Raw genomic sequence first — 21,629 nt, forward strand, 5'->3', positions numbered from 1 at the left:
CTGGCTGTGGGGCTGGGCCAAGTTCCCCCTTTTTGCCTGCAGCAGGGGGCTCCTGTCCTTCTTACTGGACGAAAGGGTGGTTTGGGAGGGAAATGTGATAGGGGAGCTGACAGTGTTGTTTGCAAGCTGGCATTAAAAATTCATGTGCATGGTGGGCTCTTCCAAATAAGTCCAGGAAGGGTGAGTTTCTGCCTCATCAGAGCTGCTGGCAAGCACTCAGGCTGCCTGCCCTCTCCAGCCCCCAGCCATCATCCCCCTGGGAGACCAGGTGCCACCAAGGCCCAAGTGTCTGTATGCTCTGCTCCCTCATGGTATGTGGCGCAGACTGTCTATGCATGCTGGGATGAGGGGTACCTCATATGTTGGAAGTTGGGTGCCCCCCCGATGATGGGGGTGATCAGCATGTGTGTGTGGTGACCTGGAGGAGGGTGGGGAACAGAGAACTGTCGTGGGAAGGGATGTAGGTGCCCAAGAGGGGTGGGATGAGGGGTGCCCCAGGGGGAAGTACACAGAACTTCGTGGCAGGGAGGGATACAGGGTGCTAAAGCAAGGACAGAGGTCGAGTACTCCAGTAATGAAGATACCCGGGAGGGGTTGGGGTGCCGAGAATGAAGGTTGATGAGGGCTAATACAGCAGTGTGGGATGCTGAGCTCCCAGGAGGGAGGGCCGGGTGGGGAGGGGGGCGGCTCCACATGGCTCATTAGCAGAAGGCAATTTAATATTTATGAAGTGCTCTTGTTTGAATCCCAAGTCTTCGGCTCCAGTTACAAGGAGCTGCGTCACCCTCCGATCACATGGTAGTTGTTGCTATTTCCAGGATCCCAGCTTCTCAGAGTGGCACAAAAGCTCTTTCCTCTTTTCTTGTCTTTTCCCCCCTTCTTTCTTCCCTTCTGTTTTTGCCCTCCGCACCCGGGTTTCCCGCTCGCCGGCTGCCGGCGGAGCGCAGGGCTGCGTTTGGGGATGCAGGGGCAGCTGCCCTGACCCCGGGCGGGCAGGAGCCGCCTTTCCCCCGCCCCTCTCCCGGGGAGCGGATCTGGCCGCTGATCTCGATGAGAGCTGCCCGCTCCGACCCGGGACCGGCTCGGCACTAGTGCCGTGGGGGGTTACCCCCAAAATGACCGAGCTGGAAGGGGACTTCACTAAGCTGCTGCTGCTGAAGGAGGAGCGGATCAAGGAGCTGGAGCGGCGCTTGGGAGAGAAGGACGAGGAGATCCAGGAGCTGCGCCGGCGGCTGCACAAATGCCAGTCGGTGCTGCCGGCCCCCAGCCCGCACATCGGGCCCCGCACTACCCGGGCGCAGGGTATCTCGGCCGAGCCGCAGACCTACCGCTCCTTTCACGATCTCCGCCAGGCTTTTCGCAAGTTCACCAAGGCCGAGAGGTAGGGACGGGCACCCTCCCACGAGAAACCCCTTCCCGAGTGGAGTGGCCGGGAGGGAGGAAGAGAGGCAGGCGGCGGGACATCGCAACCCCTCCCCCCCCTCCTTCCCGGCTCGGGTCCCCGGAGAAGCGGCATCGATCGTGTCCGGGGGGCTAGAGGAAGCGCCGAGAGCATTAGGGGCTTTCAGCCGCCGGGAAGGAGCCGTGCGGGGGATCGAATAACCCATTACCGGCGGCCCGGCCCCTCTTCCCTTCCCCGCCGCGGCTCCGCTCCGGCTCCCCGGGGTGCGCTCGTCCGGGGGCGGGGGGGCTGGGAGGACCCGGCGGGGCGGGAGGCCGCGGTGCCTTCCCGGAGCTGGGAAAGTTTGCAGCGGCGCCGGGAAGTTCTTTGGCCGCTGCCTGAGGCCCTAGGCGAGCTGCACCCGCCCGCCACATACCCGGGGCAGGTGATGCTTCTCCTCCTCAATCCTGTCCTGACCCCACCCTCTCAACGGGTTCCCCAAAAACTAAAACTCACGCTCCTCCACCCGCGGGCTTTGCAGCGGTGCTTTGCCTCCAGCTACTCCCTTGCGCCGGCGTCAGGCACCCAGGGAGGGATTTTTTTGGGAGGGGGAGGTGGTGGTGGTGGGGGAAACGTGGGTCTGCATCCCTCAGTCCGGGTACTCCGGGAGCTTCAAGCGCGGGAGTCTTGCCTTAATACACCGTGTGAAACCGAGGGAGCGCGGTGCTGGTTTGGCTCCCCGGGGATTTTGAGTGTGATGGGGAAGTTGCCGTGGGATCGCGCAAGTTCTGTGCGACTGCAGCGCGCGGGACCAAGTATCACCCTCCTTTCGGCAGAAGCTGTCTCTGGCTTTCGCCGAGTTGGAGATGGTCTTGTTTCTCCTGTGCGTGACCGTTCATTTCAGCACAATCATTCCTGACAGTATTTCTCGTAGCCGAGTGTATCTGGGTGTGGATCCCCACAGCTCTCCGCAATCTTCTCACAAAATATACCTTGTCGTTACCCAGATCAAACTCCTACCCTTTCCTCTGCTCTTCGTTAACAAGACTATTGCTCATTTGAAGATAAATGAGGAGTGCTTGGCTCTGGGCTTTTATTTTGTTTGTTTTTTTTTTTTGGTTTTTTTTTTTTTTTTGGTTGGGTTTTTTTTTTTTTTTTTGGTTGGTATTTTTTGTCCTGACTGTATGGGTGATTTCATAAAGCAAACTGCTATGCACAGGGAGGTGTGTGACTGCCTGCCATGCAAGCAGAGCATGTCAGTCTGTCCTCCCCTGGGTTAGCACATCCCTTTGCATACCTGGCCCAAAGCACAGGCTGCATGTTGCAGGTGGAGAAGCAACCCAGGTCCAACTTCTTCCTCTGCCATTCCTTTTTTTGAAGGCTGTGATCGTCCTGAGCCTCAACTACCATAGGGGAAGGTGACAGCAACTTGGCACTTGGGGTAACGGCAAGGACCCCGGTGCTCACCCATGTGTAATAACTCATTTAGAAGCTATCAAACCTGCTCATGGCCCTGGGGAGTTCTAATCCTCACCTGAGTCTTTCCCCTGCTGTTTCCAGCATGGCAGGCCAGCACCAGAAAATGCTGTGTCCATGAGAAATTGTGAAGGTGGTTTGCCTCATTCGGCATTGCTCCCCTCACCCAGAGATGTTGTTTCAGTGTGCAGGAAAAACTCTTGGTGGGTCCTGCGGGCATTTCCCATCTCCCTCTGGCCTGGCACCTCATCCCCCGGCATTTTCGCATACCTCAGCCTTGTTTGTGGTAGCCATGATGATGGTAACCTAGCCATCTTGGAATTGTTCTCAGATTTTAATTAAGGTCCACTTAATTCTTCTCCCATCTCACTGCTGGAAGAGTGCTGGGCGGCTGCACAGTGTATTGAACATGCTGTGCCCACAACCTACCTTTTTTTTTCCCCTCATTGTCCCCGCATTAATACCTACCAGTGGGTCAAATAAGTGTATGTTTCTGGGGTCAGCATCTCACTCGTTGATCAGTTCCAGCTTGCTGCTACAGCATCCTGGGTGCTGGGGGTAAAGGGCTTTGCTGCAGTCAACCTCTGCCAAGAGGATGACGATGTTTCCCAGTTTTTGATGCCAACTAGAGGTATAAGTGGGTCTCTCTGGTGCCAGCTCTCTTTAATGTCTCTGTGGTTTTCTCTGGCTTTTGCATCTAAAAGCTGCTGACAGCATTTTGGCTAATTTATTTAGGGGAGTAACTTACATAGCTGTAATAGTCTCCTGCCTGTGTTTTAGAAACAGCAGCTGACAGCATCATCTAAACTGTTCATTGCACAAATCTTCAGGTGTCTGAGAGGCTGGAGACAGGTAATACATAAGTTCTAAAACTTAGAGACAGTTTCCATACCCTAAAAATGCCAAGATGATGTTTAGACCTGTTTTGGGTGTTAATTTCAAGTTAATGACAATAGAAACCTTTTTATCCAGGTCTGGGATCAACCTTCAAATACTTTTTCATCTCTGAAGATAAAGATGTAGTGTCCACAATATAATTGATTTTATTTAGGGCAAGCTTGTCTGTAATCTACACTGACATTTAAGAATCTCGAGAAGTTGAAACTAGTAAAGGAATTAGATCTCAGCTGAAAGCAGAAAATAGAGCTTGTCTCTGGCAATATGTTGTGTTTCATGTAACCCATCCCTGTAACGTGTAGCGGGGTCAAACTTGTAAAGACTTGCAAAGATCCAAAGAAAGAGGCTGTGAAAACAGGAAGGTATTGAAAGATGTGTTACCTTTTGTCTGGAAGTATGTTTTTATGCCATTATTCTTCCTAATACCTGAGTTGTATGGATTGTAATGGAAGAAAGTAGTGCTGTGTAGGTAGTCAGGTGTATAGAGCTCTTCTGATATAAATCAGGTTTTTTTCAAAATAATCAAGACACTGCCACTTTATGTCTGCTTTTCAAATTATAATTCTTTCCTGTTGTTTTCTTGATCCATTCCCGCTAGTGGATATTTGTGTTGAGGTAAAAGACACACTTCTTGAAAATGATTCATTTATTTTTGTTCAGTGAGTGTTTATTCACTGTACCTAAACCCAACAAGCATTTTGGGTCATACATGGATTCAGTGCTGTCTGATACAGCAGTTGACAGCAGCTTATTGCACCATAAAGAAGGAAAACCACTTCGTTACTGTTTTTTCTAGCATGGTAAGAGCCATCCACGTGGTGTGACTGGATGATACAGCAATCAAAGCACTTTGCTAATGTCTCAGAAAGCAGTTCCTAGGAAGTGATCTCCAGTTGCTAAGCAAAGGTTCTGCTGCGATGCGAGTGCTACAAGTGATAAATGATGCAAAAAGTAAATGCTGAGGTGTACTCAAAGCAGTTAGCTGGGACTAACAACCAGATAAGGACCGTGGGGAATTTCAAAACTGCCTCATTTCTGTGACAAGGTGCATTTTGAAAACCTGAGGGGTGTTCATCTGTGGGGTTTCAGCATCCGAAGATGCTTCATGCCACATGAACCATCAATGTGAACCATAATTCCCATCTTTTAAATCATCTTCTCCCTGAATTCCAGCAACTGTGTTCTTTAATTTAGAGGTGTAATATACAGTTCCACCTTAATCCTTCTTATTGGGGTCAAAAGCCTTATTTGAACCAGGGTGATGCTAAATTAAAATTTGAATGCTTTGAAATAACAACTAGTATTAATATGCCAGAGCCACAACTAAAAGGCAGTCAGAGCTGTATAAGCAATTGTGCTTTATGTGTGTTATTATGTCCTCAACTTTTGGGCCATCCTGTCTCTGTGGTTTTCCACATCAGTTTGTATCATGCAGGGTGCTGTAGATTCAATGTCAGCATCATTTGAGAGAAACGACAGGTTTCCCTACCCTGTTTCCACTAACTTACCCATCCTTCATTGCAGCTAACTTTGTTCACATATTTTTTAACGAGTTTTCTCCTTTTACTTTATTTTTGGGAAGTGCTTGCCACAAGATGGCAGTGGGGTCTAACGTTTAAGGTGAGATATTGGGGTGTATTGTGGTTTCAGCTTCATAGCCCTGGCCCAGTCCTTCTTCTGCAAGTGGTTTTCCAGATGGAATCTCAGTGTGAATCTATCATTTTCCCCCCTTCCACCTTCTCTGAGGTGTTGTGGGATGCTTTGCTGAGAATGTGTGTTTAAACACAGTATTAAATACTTGCGGCTTCAGGTGGTCTATCCTGTACTGTGGATGGAGGATTGGAGCTGATGCTCTTAACTTCTGTTGGAGGTTCCTGCCTCCAATGCTTGTGACAAACTGTTGTTTGATGACGGCTCTGACAGGATCAACCCATCTCATAGCTGCTAAAGCTGGGCTTTGTGTACCACTCAGGCCAGGACCAACCACATAGAGGGTAAAAAACTGGAGATCTGTAGTTCAAAACTCAAGGAAAGGTCATTTACCCTCATGGACAGAGCTGTTTGTGTTGCTCCGCCTTAAGGCAAAGAGATCTCCTGCACAACCCTGTGTTACTCCATCACTTCTCCCTCCTCTCTAACATGGTTTTGGCTTACAGCTCACCTGCCACAGCTGTCTCCACCACTCCTGGAGCTGGTCTGTTAATGGCTTCACCCATCCTCCAACCACTCTGAGCATGGCAAGAGAGAGTTTATCCCTCCCTGGGGCAGCTGAGGCTGTGCCGTTCCTCCCCCGGCCCTCTTTCTGGGAACTCAGCTCCCAGCTGGGTGGCTGAGTTGCATTAATTTAGACATGATCTCATCATCTGCCAGCCGCTAAAGCAATATCGATCTTGCATTCAGCCTCCATGTGAAAAACAAGCCAACTGCTTCCCTGGTACCCGTAACCACCATCCCTTAAGGCCTTGGGAGGATGGAAAATGATCATTTGCCTTTATTTTTTTTTTTTTTTTTATTATAGGGGGGCAAATATGCGCTATTCACAGACAGTCTTTAATCTAAGAAAAGGACAGTTTGGCACCATAGCCTATCTAGTATTTGATACTACTAAGAAGCTGTGCCTTAAATAGTTTAAGCAGACAGGTTTTCCTGTCTTTGAGTCTTCTGTGTGTCTGCTATTTGTCTTCAGCAATACCTCTGTAAGAATCAGCATCACTTCCCAAAACTCAGAGGGAGGGTATGGGCAAAAGCAGTAATTCTGACACTAATTGCTATCCTAAAAAATGCCTTTCTTCCCTCATTTACCTGTCACTCATCTGCTTCCATCTGCTCCTGGTGTGCTGTAACAGCACACTCCTTGGATGCTTCATAGAATCACAGAATGGTTAGGGTTGGAAAGGACCTTCAGATCATCCAGTTCCAACCCCCCTGCCATGGGCAGGGACACCCCACGCTAAACCATGTCACCCAAGGCTCTGTCCAACTTTGCCTTGAACACTGCATTGAAGTATTCACAACTTCCCTGGGCAACCCATTCCAGTGCCTCACCACCCTCTCAGTAAAGAATTTCTTCCTTAGATCCAATCTAAACTTCCCCTGTTTTAAATTTAAACCCATTACCCCTTGTCCTATCACTACAGTCCCTAATGAAGAGTCCCTCCCCAGCATCCTTGTAGGCCCCCTTCAGATACTGGAAGGCTGCTATGAGGTCTCCACGCAGCCTTCTCTTCTCCAGGCTGAACAGCCCCAACTTTCTCAGCCTGTTTTCATATGGGAGGTGCTCCAGTCCCCTGATCATCCTCGTGGCCCTCCTCTGGACTTGTTCCAACAGTTCCATGTCCTTCTTACGTTGAGGACACCAGAACTGTGCACAATACTCCATGTGGGGGTCTTACAAGAGCAGAGTAGAGGGGCAGGATCACCTCCTTCAAGCTGGTCAAGCTCCTCTTGATGCAGCCCAGGATACGGTTGGCTTTCTGGGCTGTGAGCGCACACTGAAGCAGGCTTATGTTCATTTTCTCATCGACCAACACCCCCAAGTCCTTCTCTGCAGGGCTGCTCTGAATCTCTTCTCTGCCCAACCTGTAGCTGTGCCTGGGATTGCCCTGACCCAGGTGTAGGACCTTGCACTTGGCTTGATTAAACTTCATCAGGTTGGCATCAGCCCACCTCACAAGTGTGTTGAGGTCCCTCTGGATGGCATCCCTTCCCTCCAGCGTATCAACCGAACCACACAGCTTGGTGTCATCGGCAAACTTGCTGAGGGCGCACTCAATCCCACTGTCCATGTCACCGACAAAGATGTTGAACAAGACCGATCCCAACACTGACCCCTGAGGGACACCACTCGTTACCGGTCTCCAGCCGGACATCGAGCCATTGACCACAACTCTTTGTGTGTGGCCATCCAGCCAGTTCTTTATCCACCGAGTGGTCCACCCACCAAATTGATGTCTCTCCAATTTAGAGACAAGGACGTCATGTGGGACAGTGTCAAAGGCCTTGCACAAGTCCAGGTAGATGACATCAACTGCTTCACCCCTGTCCGTCAGTTCCGCAGCCCCATCATAGAAGGCCACCAAATTGGTGGGGCAGGATGTACACCTAGTGAAGCCATGGTGGCTGTCACCAACTACCTTGCTGTTTCCGGGAGAATCTGTTCCATGGTACTGCCAGGCACAGAGGTGAGACTGACTGGTCTGTAATTCCCTGGGTCATCCATTTTCCCCTTCTTGAAAATAGGGGTTATATTTCCCTTTTTCCAGTCATCGGGAACTTCACCTGACTGCCATGATTTTTGAAATATGATGGACAGCGGCTTACCTACTCCATTTGCCAGCTCCTTCAGGACCCGCGGTTGGATTTCATCAGGTCCCATGGACTTGTGTACGTTCAGGTTCTTAAGATGATCTTGAACTTGATCCTCTCCTACAACGGGCCTAAGGTCTTCATTTTTACAGTCTTTGCATCTGCTTTCCAATACTTGGGCGGTGTGGCACTTGCCGGTGAAGACTGAGGCAAAGAATTCATTGAGAACCTCAGCCTTCTCCATATCCAGGGTAGCCACTTCTCCCATTTCCTTCTGTAAAGGGCTCACATTATCCCAAGTCTGTCTTTTGTTAGAATCATACCTATAGAATCCCTTCCTGTTATCTTTGACATCCCTGGCAAGACTCAATTCTAACTGGGCCTTAGCTTTACTAACCTGATCCCTAGCTTCCTGGACAATGTCACTGTATTCTTCTCAGGCTGCCTGTCTCTGAGTGACTGACACTAAAGATCATAAAGATTCTATTAGATTCGATTATATCAGCATAGGAAGAATTAATCCTGCTTTCATTGCTTGTAGTGTTGGCAGCCTGTTGCTGGCCCAAAGACAGAAGAAGAGATGAAGGATGAAAGTTTGACTGGGTGTTATTTAACTTCTGGGAGAGCCACAAATATTGCAAAAAGATTTAATTGGGAACTAAACTCTTTGCTTGGTCATCTCCCCTCTAACAATTTGGATAGAGCAACTTAACTTAGTCTGTGGCATGAAGCAGTAAAGGATATTGAGTGCAGTTTGGAGACAAAGGGTTGTTGCATGCTGTACGAAGAGGTACAGCACAGGTCATTGGGTCCCTTGAGAGGTCTGAGGTCAGTAAAATAAGCGGAAAGATTTTAAGGAGAGAGAGAGAGGCAAACATTTATGGTTAATCAATTGAAACCATTTCCCTTCTTTTAATTTTTAATGGGCTGAAGTTACTGCTCCCCCCTCCCTGGGCATTGCTTTCTTTGGCTCATGGGAGACCTGAAAAGCAAGCCGCAACATGGGGAAATTGCACTCCAAGGCATCGGATGGCACCTCTCTGCCGGGTACAGTTAGGCGTCTGTCTGTCTGTCACCGGCAATCCTGGCGACCAATGCTGTCTTTCCCATCATATTCATTTGGTGTTTCTTTGCAGGCAGAATGGCATCACCGCTACAGCTGCATATCAAAAGCAGCTAAATTGAGCTTTGCTTCCACCTCCTGCAAAAGTAATTAAAAAAGTCTATTTATTCATATATAAATACATGAAATTAAACCACATCTAGGTTATCTGATACGATCCCTGGCCCATGTCAAAAAGGGTGGGCAAGACAGTTGAATTAAGAATTTTCCAGGAAGTCTTTAATGACAACTTGAAATATTTGGTTTTGCTATTAATTTCTCAGTTTTGTGCAGAGGAAAGCCTACAACACTGTAACACAAAATCCCAAACCTGATTGTCACCATCATGGCCAACAGCTTGTGCTTTGCCTGCTGGGTCTCAGCACCCTCCTACAGACATGATGCCATGCAGGGGGTGACTGTCCTGCCTAGGATAGGGCCCAGGATGGGCAGGGAATGAGCTGCCATGGCCTGTCCCTGGCTGACGCAGAGTTGTTCCCAGCAGCGTCATCGCAAATTCTTCCTTCTGCCTATTTTTAAATGACTCAAGTCATGAGGCTTTCAGTGCCTCCCTTGGGGAATAAACCACAGGCAGACAGATTTTCAGGCAGCTGCCAGATTACTGTATAACCTACCTTTTGCCTGCTTTGGTTATGAATCCCTGAAAGTGTGATTACATATAAGCTTTAATCCTATAGCTGCACTCCCAGGCAAGGTCTCAATAAACTGCTTTTCTCTCTTGGATCTTTGATGTGAGTTCATGTAAAAAAAAATATCAGGGAGATGTGATCTAACAACTGTGCTATTTGTCTGCAACAGCTTGTGGACATCACTTGGTTTGGAGGAGAAAAAGGTCCTGTGTCTCACTTGCTGCTGCCTTTTTAGAGGTAGCACATAGATGTAGACATAAAGTACTATAAAGTGCTTGGCCACAGTTGCTCTTTATTTGGATTCTTTTTAGTCACAGCAAGTGTCATTTTGGTCAGAACTGTACCATGGAAAAGGTAATTCTCTAGCAAAAATCCCCTGGGTGGTGAAGTGTATTGAAATAAAATGAGATAGAAGGAACAAAAATAAGACTGTGAGTCCCTCTTTGCAGCTTTACTAATGAGGAACTTCAGGTAAAAGCTTTCCCAAGATATCCACTTGGTTGCCTGTAGAGTTGATGCGGGTCCTGAAAAATATCTAACAGAGCTTGCCAAGATGATTCTTAAAGAGTTTTATCTCCTTGCCACGACCTCCTGGCAGGAAAAGAGGAGGACTGCTTTTTTCTTATTTTTTTTTTCCCTACATTTTGATGTTCTTAGAGCATATTGGTTCCATCAGTAATAAAACCCTGCAGTCACAAACGAAGCACTTGCCTGCGAAGATGCTAAAAAAGATTGGGAGAGGGAGGCTGAGCTCAGGGCTGTGCATGTGCTGGCAGGAATTAGGATGCTCCATACTGAACTTCAGGGATCTGCAAGTGCAAATGGTGGTGGTTATATTTTTGGATCAAATTCACACTTGGAGCAATGCCCAAGGTTTGTGGAAATTACTGCAAGAGTGGGGAAACAACTCCAGTAGAACAATCAAATCTCTTGGCTATGTCCACTGTGGTCATGAAAGGTGGGAATATAAGGTGGTGGTCATATACCTGATGGAGAAAGGGAATTTCTGAGTCAGCACCCAAATCTATCATGCTGATGCTATGGCTTGTGGGGGACTGCTCTTACTCACCTGGACATGGCCCTGAGCAACCAGCTGTAGTTGCAATGTTGTCTGTGCTGAGAGCGGACCAGAGACCCTTCTAACTAAACCTTTCGGGAGTTTCTGAGATGCCAGAAGCTTAGTGCTCCAAAGTGATGAGCTCTTTGAAGTCAAATCTGCCAGGAAAGTGGTTGTGGCTATACCCAGACCTCATGGCAAGAGGGTCAACCAAAGCTTTGATGGTTTGGGAGTGCAGAGATGCTGTGCAGCCAGAGAGGGACAATCCTAGATTTGATGCAGGCTCATGTGATGTCCTGATGAGCCTGTGACCAGGACTAGGTCTGCTGTGCGCCCGTAACCTCTCACTCTGCTGCCTCCACCAGCTCCTGTTTTGATTGCTGCTCAATGATTAGATTAATGAAACCTGCTTCATCATCTGATGGCTTCTTCTCTTCTCATGTTAAAATTTGAATACACCCCCAAGAACTTGTCAAAGGGAAATGTTTCACTGGTGCACAAATGAGCTGATTTAAACAATGTTGGGGTAAAAAAAAAAATAAAATCTCATTTGTATCCTTCTCTGCTTTTGAGCCTAGCTGATAAAGATAGCTGACAATTATAGTTGGCTTTTGGGGGGCCTTTTGCAATGCATTCCAATGTGTTTGATTCCAGTGTAACGGAGCTGGTATAGCTTTCCATTTAGTTTAAATGTCAATTAGAACAGGAAACGATATACAGTCCTAAAACACAGATGATGGCTTTCCTGAAAGACTATGAGCTGTGAAGGGCATGCCGAAGCAGCTATGTGTTACTTTTCCTCTCCCAAGAGACACGGTGTATCTTTGAAAGAGCGAGGATCCATTAAAATTGGCCATTAAAGATGTGAGGGATGTTGTGTACTGTTATACATGCTGGAGCAAGACTGCCTGCCCTTTCTAGGGCTTAGAAGCCTTTCTATATTTTACAGGGAGAATATATCAAGTGGAGCATTAATAGAGGCATGTTATGGATAGTTCATGCTGGTACAGCAGCAGGTGAATGTCTTCCTGACCTGCAGTGGTGCAAGATTTGAGTTAGAGACAACAGAAGAATTAAAACTGAAGATGTTACTTAAGTATAAGGAAAGATTTGCCTCTGTTTCACTTAAATCAGTTTTATTTTGTGCTCCTTTGACATGGGCTCTCTTGGTGCATTTGTGGTTTTGAGATATATTGGTATGTAGAATGGGGTAAAAACATGTATCTGCAATGTCCTTGTAGCAGTAAATTACTACAAGTTGGTCCTGTGACCATTATAATTCAAATGGCATAGAATTGCTTGGTAGAAAAGAAAGTATTAATTTACATGAAATGCCCAGAAGGTGACTGCGCAGGTAGGAATCATGTTCAGGACATCAGCACTTCAATAGCTGCGTTTTCTGGCACACAGTTTGCAGTAATGGAGTACAGTGTGAAGCTGTGATTGATTCCATCAAGTGCAACAGGAAGGGAATTTTGAGTTATTTTCATTTGTATTTTGCTCTTTGTTAGAAGTTCCTATAAAATCCTCCAAGATAAAAATCACCACCGGGATTTTAAATGACCAATCAGTGAACAAATTCTTAAAAAAAAAAAAAAAAGAAAAAAAGAAAATAATTCTGTTGCGGTGTTTGTAATAAGGGTTCAGGTCCTGACTGTAATTCCACTTTCTATTTATGTATCTGCATGTGATATTTTCAGTGTTTGATTTCTTTAAACTCTTTAATGCTTCATATGCTTAGGATTGGCCAAAGAGCCATGTTCTGTGTTATTTATCCTCCAGTGTATGACAGTGGGAAGGATAACTGGGGATAATTTCTCAAGCAGATAATGTGATGAGATCCCAAAGAAATATGCCCAAATCCCTTGAAGGGCTTAACACACATGCCAAAATTTGGGTGTATGGTAGGTGCTTTTGGCATAATTACTTAACCAAAATGCAACTTTAATGACTGGAGTTGGCAGGTGTAACAGGAAGCGCTCCATTAACTAATGCACCCTGAAGGGTGGCTTCCAGCTGGGTTGTTTTTAATGGTTTGGAGGCATGTCACAAGCAAATATTGTGCAAAGAAAGATGGAAGGAGAGGTATTATGCTTTGAATAGGGCTGATGAGTAGTTGCTAAACTTACTTAAACACTTATCTAAAATAAACCCAAAAAACTAGAAGGTGCAAATACATCAAAATATTCCTTCATGCTGAAGTCCATGATTTTCTTGAAAGTCAAAAGAAAATAAATCTGTGTGCTGGGAAGAGTCTTGTGGAAATTCAGCAAGCACAGAAAAGTTAGATTTGGAGTAATTTGGAAAGGCACCACTGTGAAAAGCTGTGAAGGAGCAAACAGCTCTTGAGAGGCATGAGTGGGTAACTGCTTTATAAAATTGCTTTGCAATTATTAGAGGGCTGTTTTGTCCTGTGTCTATAGGAACTATGCCCAGGAACACAGCGGCAGGAACATGCTCCTATGGGCTGTAATATGGCTTGGTGGCAAGAAAACATTTTAATTTTGTCTTTGAAGGGAAGCAGCTCTCAGGAACAAATCCAGTCCCTGGGTTGGGTTTGCTGCTGCAGGCATGAGCAGAAGGAAATGCAGACTGCAGCATGCTAGAGAGTATTTTTGGTAAAATAACTGGAAAGTTGCTTTAGTTTTGTAGACACAGGGGAAAATGTTGGTGATAACAAGGCTGTGTCTCCAAGGGTACTCTGAGGCATTTTTGTTTTTCATCTCCCAGCACTTATCACTGGAGGGCAGTGGTGTCTGAGAAGATGAGTGGAAAAATAAAACCACAGATGAGGAATATAGATAGCATAGCTCCTGGGCAATGAATGCAACACATGCCTAAGACGTTAAACAGATCATTGAGGATTAGAGTGAGGATTTTATTATTTAACGGTATTTCTTTGTCTTGCATTACCTTAAAATCATATCGCATAGCTGGGTGGTGTTTGGTATGTTGTTTCTGTCCCCATCACAACAGCATTATGCAACACTGTGCTGACCACACCAATGATGCTATGGAGAATGGGTTGCAGGACACCTCTCTGCCTTGGTTTCCTTACCTGGACATCCAGAGGGCTCATGTGGCCCAGCCCCATGAAAATAATAAAAATGAGGTGATTTGTTAAATATGGAAGGTGATAAACATGGGCAAGTGGGATGAGCTCGTTTTGATGAATTGTATTCTGGCTACCAAAAACATGGGATGTCTTCAACCCAGCCACATCCATTTAATGAAAATGTTTTCTTGGTGCAGCTTGAGTTGTTTTAGAGCAGGGGCCCCCAAAGGATAAAGAAAGCAGAAATAGTCTAGACACTTCAGTCCAACATCTTCATCTCTGCGTGGGAAATCTGGGCTTGTTCACTGCAATCAAAGAAAATGCTAATTTGGGATGCATTTGGCGTGGACTGTATCTACAAGCTTAATCTCTCCAGTGGGCAGTGGGCAGTGGGGTGCTTTGTATTGTCATGGGCTATTTTAAACCTTGCAGTGCAGGTGAAATACATTTGGGTAACTCTAACCTTGACCTTCAGAAACCAGGGTCACAAATGCTTCCTCACTGCATGGTGCAGCTCCGCAGAGGCAGAAGGGGCATGGAAATTGCTTGCTGTACAGCCCTGGTTTGTTTTCTGTTGCCTCCCTGCACAATAGTTCCTCCTCTCCTTTCAGTGAATCCTTTCCTATTCCGCTTGCACAGAGGTGGTCCCTTAAGAGCTACGAGGTGATGGAGTCTCCACCATTGACAGCTCCACCAGCGTCATAGAAAAGGACCAAGAATGTGGATGTATCTTTTAACTGTGTTTTTCTGTAAAAGCAATACTGAGCAAGATTTACCTAGAGAAGCACATCCTTTAGACACAAGCAGTTTTCTGACACACCTGTTTCAATTCATGTTCCTTTCAAATCCAGGACTGGGTGTTCATTAATAGCATGAGATTTTTCCTTTACTAACGTGTGTTGGTTTAATTTGCAATTTGATCACTGATAGAATAAAGTTGTTTAGAAGAGGATAATTGGATAGTTATCTCTTCAAAATAAGTATCTTTGTTTTGTCTAACCTGGGTCTTACTATTTACCTGGCAGATATGCATTTTCCTCTGCTGTGATGTTCGCCTACTAGCAAGGAACTGCAGCTGTGCTCAGAGCAGGAGAGCCCTTCTTTGCAACATGATATTTGATCCTAGCTACTATAACTGCAATTAAGAAATTATATTCCAAGTCCATATTGGAGATCCTAAAAAAGCCCCCAGGAATAACCATATTTCTTCTGGATTTGACTTGGTAGCTTACTTGGCCCATTACCCTCCATGTAGCTTGAATGGCTTTTATGTTATCAAATTCAATTTTCCAGCAAGGGGTGGTTCTCCGCATAGTCTGTGTATTCACTGTGTAATTGGGGGCAAATGGTGGAAAAATGCTTCTTCTTCTTCTTATTATTATTATTATTTAATGCAGCATAACAGTATCAATGTTTTGATGCTGAAGCAGGGAATTTTCATGGTGATGCACATTTTGTCCTTCTGGAGACAAGGCACAAACCTTGAGCGCTTGAAGAAATGAGAAGTCTGAGCATGCCAGGTGGCAACTAATCAGGGCTGGATTTGGTGTAGAAAAGAAGAAATAAGGAATAATTAAGTTTTGTGAAAGTGGAGAAAAAACACACTTTATGATGCTGGGGTACTTTTTTTGTTTTTTTTTTTTTTTTTTTTTTTTTTGTTTGTTTGCTTAACCAGATGTGATTTATGTGAATGTTTCCATTCACAACAAGGAGCAGGATGGAAGATGCTACAGTCTCAGAGAAATTGATCATTCCTTTTTGATGCATCTGCTTTTAGACCATTGAATTTAATTTTGCAAACAACAAAAACTCAGGTAAGTGCAATAGTACCAGGCTACAGCAGATCTCCAAATCCACAAAAAGGACTCACCAGGAGGATGAGTGCAAAGACAGAGCTGTAGGGCTTGTGCAAAGGGAAAGCAGCATTAGTGATGGAAAACAGTGTACGATGATTGGATTAATTACGGCTAGTGTCCATCATGGTATATACATATGGGCAGTGGCTTGATGATTTAGTAATCAGGCAAGATGACTTGTTTCTTTCAGTAAATGGGAAAGCACCTGCTTTTATTAAAAAAATGAGTTAGCGTCAACAAAGGAATTGAAACAAGGACTGTAAATAAGGACAAATAAAGGCCATTCATTGATGCAGCACTGCAAGACATCATTTTCATTTCAGGTTAAATCTCCCATTTTGCTTGGCAGTATGATGGAGAGATGGGGATGTGGCACTCAGGTGGAGGCTGATATTTGGCTGAGGGCACAGTGAGGCTTAGGTTTGCCCTTTTCATGAAGTCTTGTGGATGGTTCTGATGCCATTTCAGCCTGAATGGAGGCAGGGTGGGGGGGAATCTCATGATCAGCTTCTATTGAGAAAATTTTCATTGAACAACACTGCAGGTGTTAGAATGTTTTTTATCAGTAGGCTGGAAAGTGGAAGTAAGACTTTTTACCCCCAGTTTGCTAATGGGGAACATGAATAACTTATCCAGGGTGAGTGTACTGAGTCAGGAAGTGACCCTATCAACCATATATATGGCCATGGCTGAAAAATAAATCATTCTCCCCAGCTGGGAAAGCTGCATTTGCCCCATTTTGCCTGCTTTTTGTGTTCTCTTCTGCATAGAGTGGAATTGCAGGGTAACCTTAAAATCACCATCTGTTTCAAATCTTTCTGATGTCTTGTTCTCCTTGGGTTTGAGCATCTGTGAAGCAACATCTATTAATATATAAGCCCAAAAGAAAGGCTGTGGCTTTCTGTCTGGGCTCTGCAGAGGTGAGATATATACCCTGTCACAGCTCACATCCTGGTGCAGTGAGGAGTCACTTCTTTGGGGAGCAGGTTGTGTGAATGCCTGGTAGATGACACAGTGGCTGCTTTCTTAGCGACTTTATTTCTGTCTTAAACTGCCTCTGTAGCTCAGAAAAGGACTATTCAATATTAAAAAAAAAAAAAAAAAAAAATCAAAGCAGCATAAAAGGTTTTGTTCATCTCTTTCCCCCTTCCCCCCCGCCCCTATTGATTTTTGACACTACTTTACGAAATCTGTGTCAAGTTAAAGGATGAAATCTATATGTTCCCTTTCATCACATAATATATATGGCTGGGGCTTTAACATGATGCTTTGGCAGTCAGGCTCTCCCTGCCAGGAGCACTTTTCTTGCTTTGATCTGCAGTTTTATTATCAGACGCCTGATTCAGGGAAAGGACTGGATTGCCATTTTGGAAACAGAGACTGGAACAGTTGGTCTCCCTTGTAGAAATCCCAGAGTTTTGCATCTTCCTTTCCCTGCATAACTCAGCACTGCTGGAGCAGAGAGAGTTGAAGCAAAATTGAAATTTGCACCCTCCCCTCCATGGCATTAAAATAACCACTTATAAAAATAAATTCAAAGTGCATGTTTTATCTTTCGATGGGAGATTGCTTGTGGCAGCTTCAGTCTTAAGCTCATTCCTCTAGGGAAAGATGCTAGAAAAAAATGGGTTGAGTTACTGTGAGTATTACCGATACAAAATTTCCTGCTCCATAAAGTCATATGTTTGGGGCAGAAGAGCAAAAATCCTTGGGAAAGGGAAGTGGAAATGTTGTCACAGGTCAAAAGAAGGCCAGTTTTATGGAAATTTTGGTGCTCAATCAATCTCTTCTGAGTCTGTGCAGCTAAATCTATCCTTTAGATGCACCAGTGAAGATAACGAGCTCATTGAAGAGGCTATTTGCATCCAGAAGATGTTGAAACACCTGTGTCATGCCAACCCAGCTCCTTCCACTGCAGCTTATTAACAGCTTTTGCACTTTTTGGCTGGGTTGACCCGTAACGTCTGCTTGCTAATCTGATACCAGACAGCAGGTACAACTGATTTCCATCCTTCACATTGGGCTGTTTGACTTCTGTATTGAAGAGGCTTCTTTTTTATTCTCTTGCTAACTATCAAGTAGCCAAAAATTAACTCTTTAAAAGGCTTTAAATAAAATGTGAAAACATAGGGGAAAAAAATCACATGGATACATTGGCATTGGTGTACACTGAAATTATGTCATTTATCTCTTTCTTTGATCATTCTAGCCCAAGCAAGCATGTGAAACAGTCAGTTTGAGCTGGGCTTCTTTCTGTTGTTTTTTTTTTTTTCTCTCCCCACAATGACTCTTCTGACCCCATTCTGGGTCTGTGATTCATTAGGAACTGGAAGCAGCAGTTATTTGCGTAGGTGTTGGATTTACTTGTCATGCAATCATTTTCACATTGTGAGGCATAATATGGAGCTGATAAAGTCCATACATCTGTTTTCTGCACGTGTTTCTAGACTGAAAACTGTGTTGGTTGTTGGGCTGACAGCGTCTGTAAATTCAGTTCGTAACCTTGATTTGGAGAAAGAGACTCTGCAGTTACATTTATATCCACTTTTGAGAGGTTTTAGTGTGCTTGAATAGCAGAAGAATGAATTCAAGTTTCTTTCGTTTTCGAAAAAAAAAAAAAAAAAAAAAGTCCAGTCATTGTTTAAAACTTTGAGAAAGCACCACGGTCCCTTGCAAACTGTTGAAAACAACAATTGCCCTAATTGCTCTGCCTTAAGTATTTGTTTCACATTTCAAGCCTGATTTTGTCTATCTTCACGGTCCTGCTGTTAAATTCTGCCCTCGCTGTTGGCTGGATTAGCCGTCTGTTCTCACGCTTCTCCTGAGCGCTTTTCCGATGGTTACTCATCACTTCTAACCTCCCCTTTGCTGAGATAAAAAGCCCTGGAGCCGGAGGCATGCTCAATGAGCTCAAGTTTGTAAGTCAGACACTTTACAGGAGCTTAATTACGTCACATTGCTGAGAATGCTTTTTCAACCCAATTTGCAGGCGGTTTAATAAAACTTGCTAAGTTAATTTCATTAGATCTATTTTCCATAGAGCCAAATAGATTGGCATTCATTATATTGACTTAATTTCTTCAGCAATTAAATTGAAAATCACACATCCCAAAGGATGTCCAGGATTGGTGTCAAGCTGACGCAATTATCTGTGCAATTCTGTTTACCTGCTAAAAGTCTTCATGGACTGCTTGCTTTTCTCTGGCCCTCTAAAATGTATTTCTCAGTATTTCAAAACTCGCTGAAGATCATCAGTAGAGAAAACTTAATGACCCTTTGGTACCTCCTTTTTGTTTTTAATTTGAAAAGCCAGTGTATAAAGACCTAATCCACTCTGTTTGCCAATATTTTGGCTGTCCATAACACATATCCCACTCAGTGTTATAGCTGTTAAGACCCTGACCCCTAACATCATTTTTTTTTTTTTTTAATCCAGGGACTTGCTCAATAATAATATTTTGTCTTCCTAAGGCAACTATGACCATTGAGTTTACCATCCCAATAATGTGACTTCCTGCCCCCTTCAATTAATGTGAATTAAGTGTAATTTGAGCAATTCTAGTGTTTATGGCCAGGCTGTGCTGTTGATGGGCAGGAGACTTTTCTTTCCAGCCCATGGTGTCTTGACAAAGCTATTGTAACACTTCAATTTTATTAAATAGAGGTCTTCCTTTCTTTTTCCTGTTATTTTAACACCTTTCCTTTTAGTCTAAGGTGCCCTTTCTCACAACCAGAGGTGGTATTTCACCTGGACACTATCAGGATTGCCACAGCTCTCTTGCAACAGATGGACTTGGGATGGCTGAAGATAACTTCATTGTTGTAGAGATGCTGGTATATCCTATATAGCTGCCTACATGCTAACCCATATAGGTATGTATACATAATATATATATAGCTATTCCAAATACTAGCACATGCTATATAGGTCTTCAGGTATGTTATTTGCAGCTGCCATACCGAGAACATGAGGATGGCTTTGAGCTCGTGCAATTTCTTCTGCTCATCTTCTCTCTGGTGATCCTATCACAAGTGTTTCTCTCCCCAGCCTGTATTGTAGGAGGCAGTTTTGAGTAACAGGGTTTGAAGAAACAGCTGAAATGCTGTTTCAGGCTGTTTCTGGCTGTCTGAGTGTCTGTTGGCAGCAGAAGCTACTTGAGCCTAATACTCCAGTAATGAAACTATCGAGGTAATGATTTCCCGGTGTGGAGGAAACAGTTTCCTCTAACATTATCTTGCTCTAGCCCTCAGACCCATGCAAAGATAATGGGATAATTACAACCCAATTTCATGTGCTTAGACTTTGCCTTCATTACAGACAAATGTTCCTGAAGAAGTGAAGTGTTATCCTATTACTGACTGATCTTCAAAACCTTTAGGTGATCTTTCATTTTTGCCTTTACAAATATAGTTTCCACTCATATACATTCAAAGATGTATTCAGCATGAAGTAATTACTGTGTTTATCAGTGTGATAAAGCTGTCTTGGCATGCTAAAGTAAATGGCAGTTTACTGATCTTCAACCAATAAAAGCATCCAGAAGGTTAAACACAGATTTTTTTCTTTTTAAGTGTACTTCTCATTTAACAGCACTGAACGAAAATCCAGGCTTGAAATGAGAAAGGATGCAGGTTGGTTTTGTACTTGCATCACTGACATTCCTGAAATAAGATAAGTACCATGTGGAGGATGTACTTGCTAGCTCCAGCTCTGATGGATTTGCATTTTGATAAGCAATAGGATAAGAAGAAATTCAGCACAGTTTACATGATATGTTCGGTGGAGGTGAACTCCAGCCATGTTTCCTATGGACTTACATTGCCTTCCGCAGCAGAGAGGAGGTGAAGCTATTGGTTTGGCCAGAGAAGGATGGTATATGGCACCACAGGAAAGGGCCCAGCAGCCCATCACTGATGAGAGATGTTAAGTGAAGAGGGTGTTTTCAGACTGCAAAGTATGCATGCTTTTTTAACAGGTAATTAAATGGCATATAATCATGTGGGTGTCGTTTTATAGGGTTGGAGATTTGCAGCTACTGGCCTCATGAAATTGTAACATCTTTTCAAAGTTATTGCAAGGCCACAATTGACAAACAGAAAGAGGAGTGCAAAATCCTTAAGTTAAAAAATCCCAGTGACCAGAAGTATATGTGGAAAAGGGACAGTATTTCAGATTGTGAAGAGCTTTAGAAGCTTATCTCTAGTCTTAAAAATACCGAGTCTGAGCTGAAATTACTAGCTAAGCAGGAGCTTTCGTATTCAAACTGCAACATGCCCCAGTGTAATAACGATCTGGCTTTGCAAGCAAATGAGAAAACTGAAGTTGTGTTTGAGTTGTGGCACCGCTGATTGCCAAAGATATGAAGCCTTGAATGATGGGATAGTGGGAAGAAAATGGTTGTCCTGTGCTCTCCATATTGTTAGCTTTCTGGGTGCACATGGACTCACCTTGAAATGGAGTCTGAGGTTTGAAAAATCTGGCCAAACAGTGGAAGAACTGGTAAAACTGGGTATTTGTCCTGGGGTTTTTTGCATAGCCAATCTCTTGCTAATTTTAAATCGTGTTTTAGCTCATGTGAGTTAGGCAGAGTAGTTGATAGTGCAAAGACTAAAGGGCTCAATACCACTGTGTGGGAGAACCAGGGATGGATTTGGTCTGGACAGACCATTCATTTAAATCAGATTTAAGACTCAGGTAACATTGCTGAACAGGAACCATCAGCCTATGGTAACAAAGAATATTAAAACCATAATGTGTTATCTCCCTTTAGTCATAAATCATACCACAAAGTTGATGGTGGTCCCAAAATGCCTGGTTTTCCAGCACATCCCCTGCCGCTGTGATTTTTT

General features: G+C 44.5%; 1 protein-coding gene across 1 annotated transcript in view; it reads left to right on the plus strand.

Moving 5' to 3' along the window:
• Window positions 1–1,115: 1,115 nt before the first annotated feature.
• PRKG1 (protein kinase cGMP-dependent 1) overlaps window positions 1,116–21,629 on the plus strand; it is a gene marked incomplete at both ends in the record, with an annotated part of 504,682 nt that continues 484,168 nt past the window's right edge. Inside the window, one exon of the mRNA XM_080620728.1 lies at window positions 1,116–1,381. Coding sequence (XP_080476854.1) covers window positions 1,116–1,381 — 266 coding nt within the window. The remainder of the gene's footprint in view (window positions 1,382–21,629) is intronic.

Source organism: Psittacula echo (assembly GCF_963264785.1).
Source record: "Psittacula echo genome assembly, chromosome: 6".
In the NCBI taxonomy this organism is placed as follows: Eukaryota; Metazoa; Chordata; class Aves; order Psittaciformes; family Psittacidae; genus Psittacula; species Psittacula echo.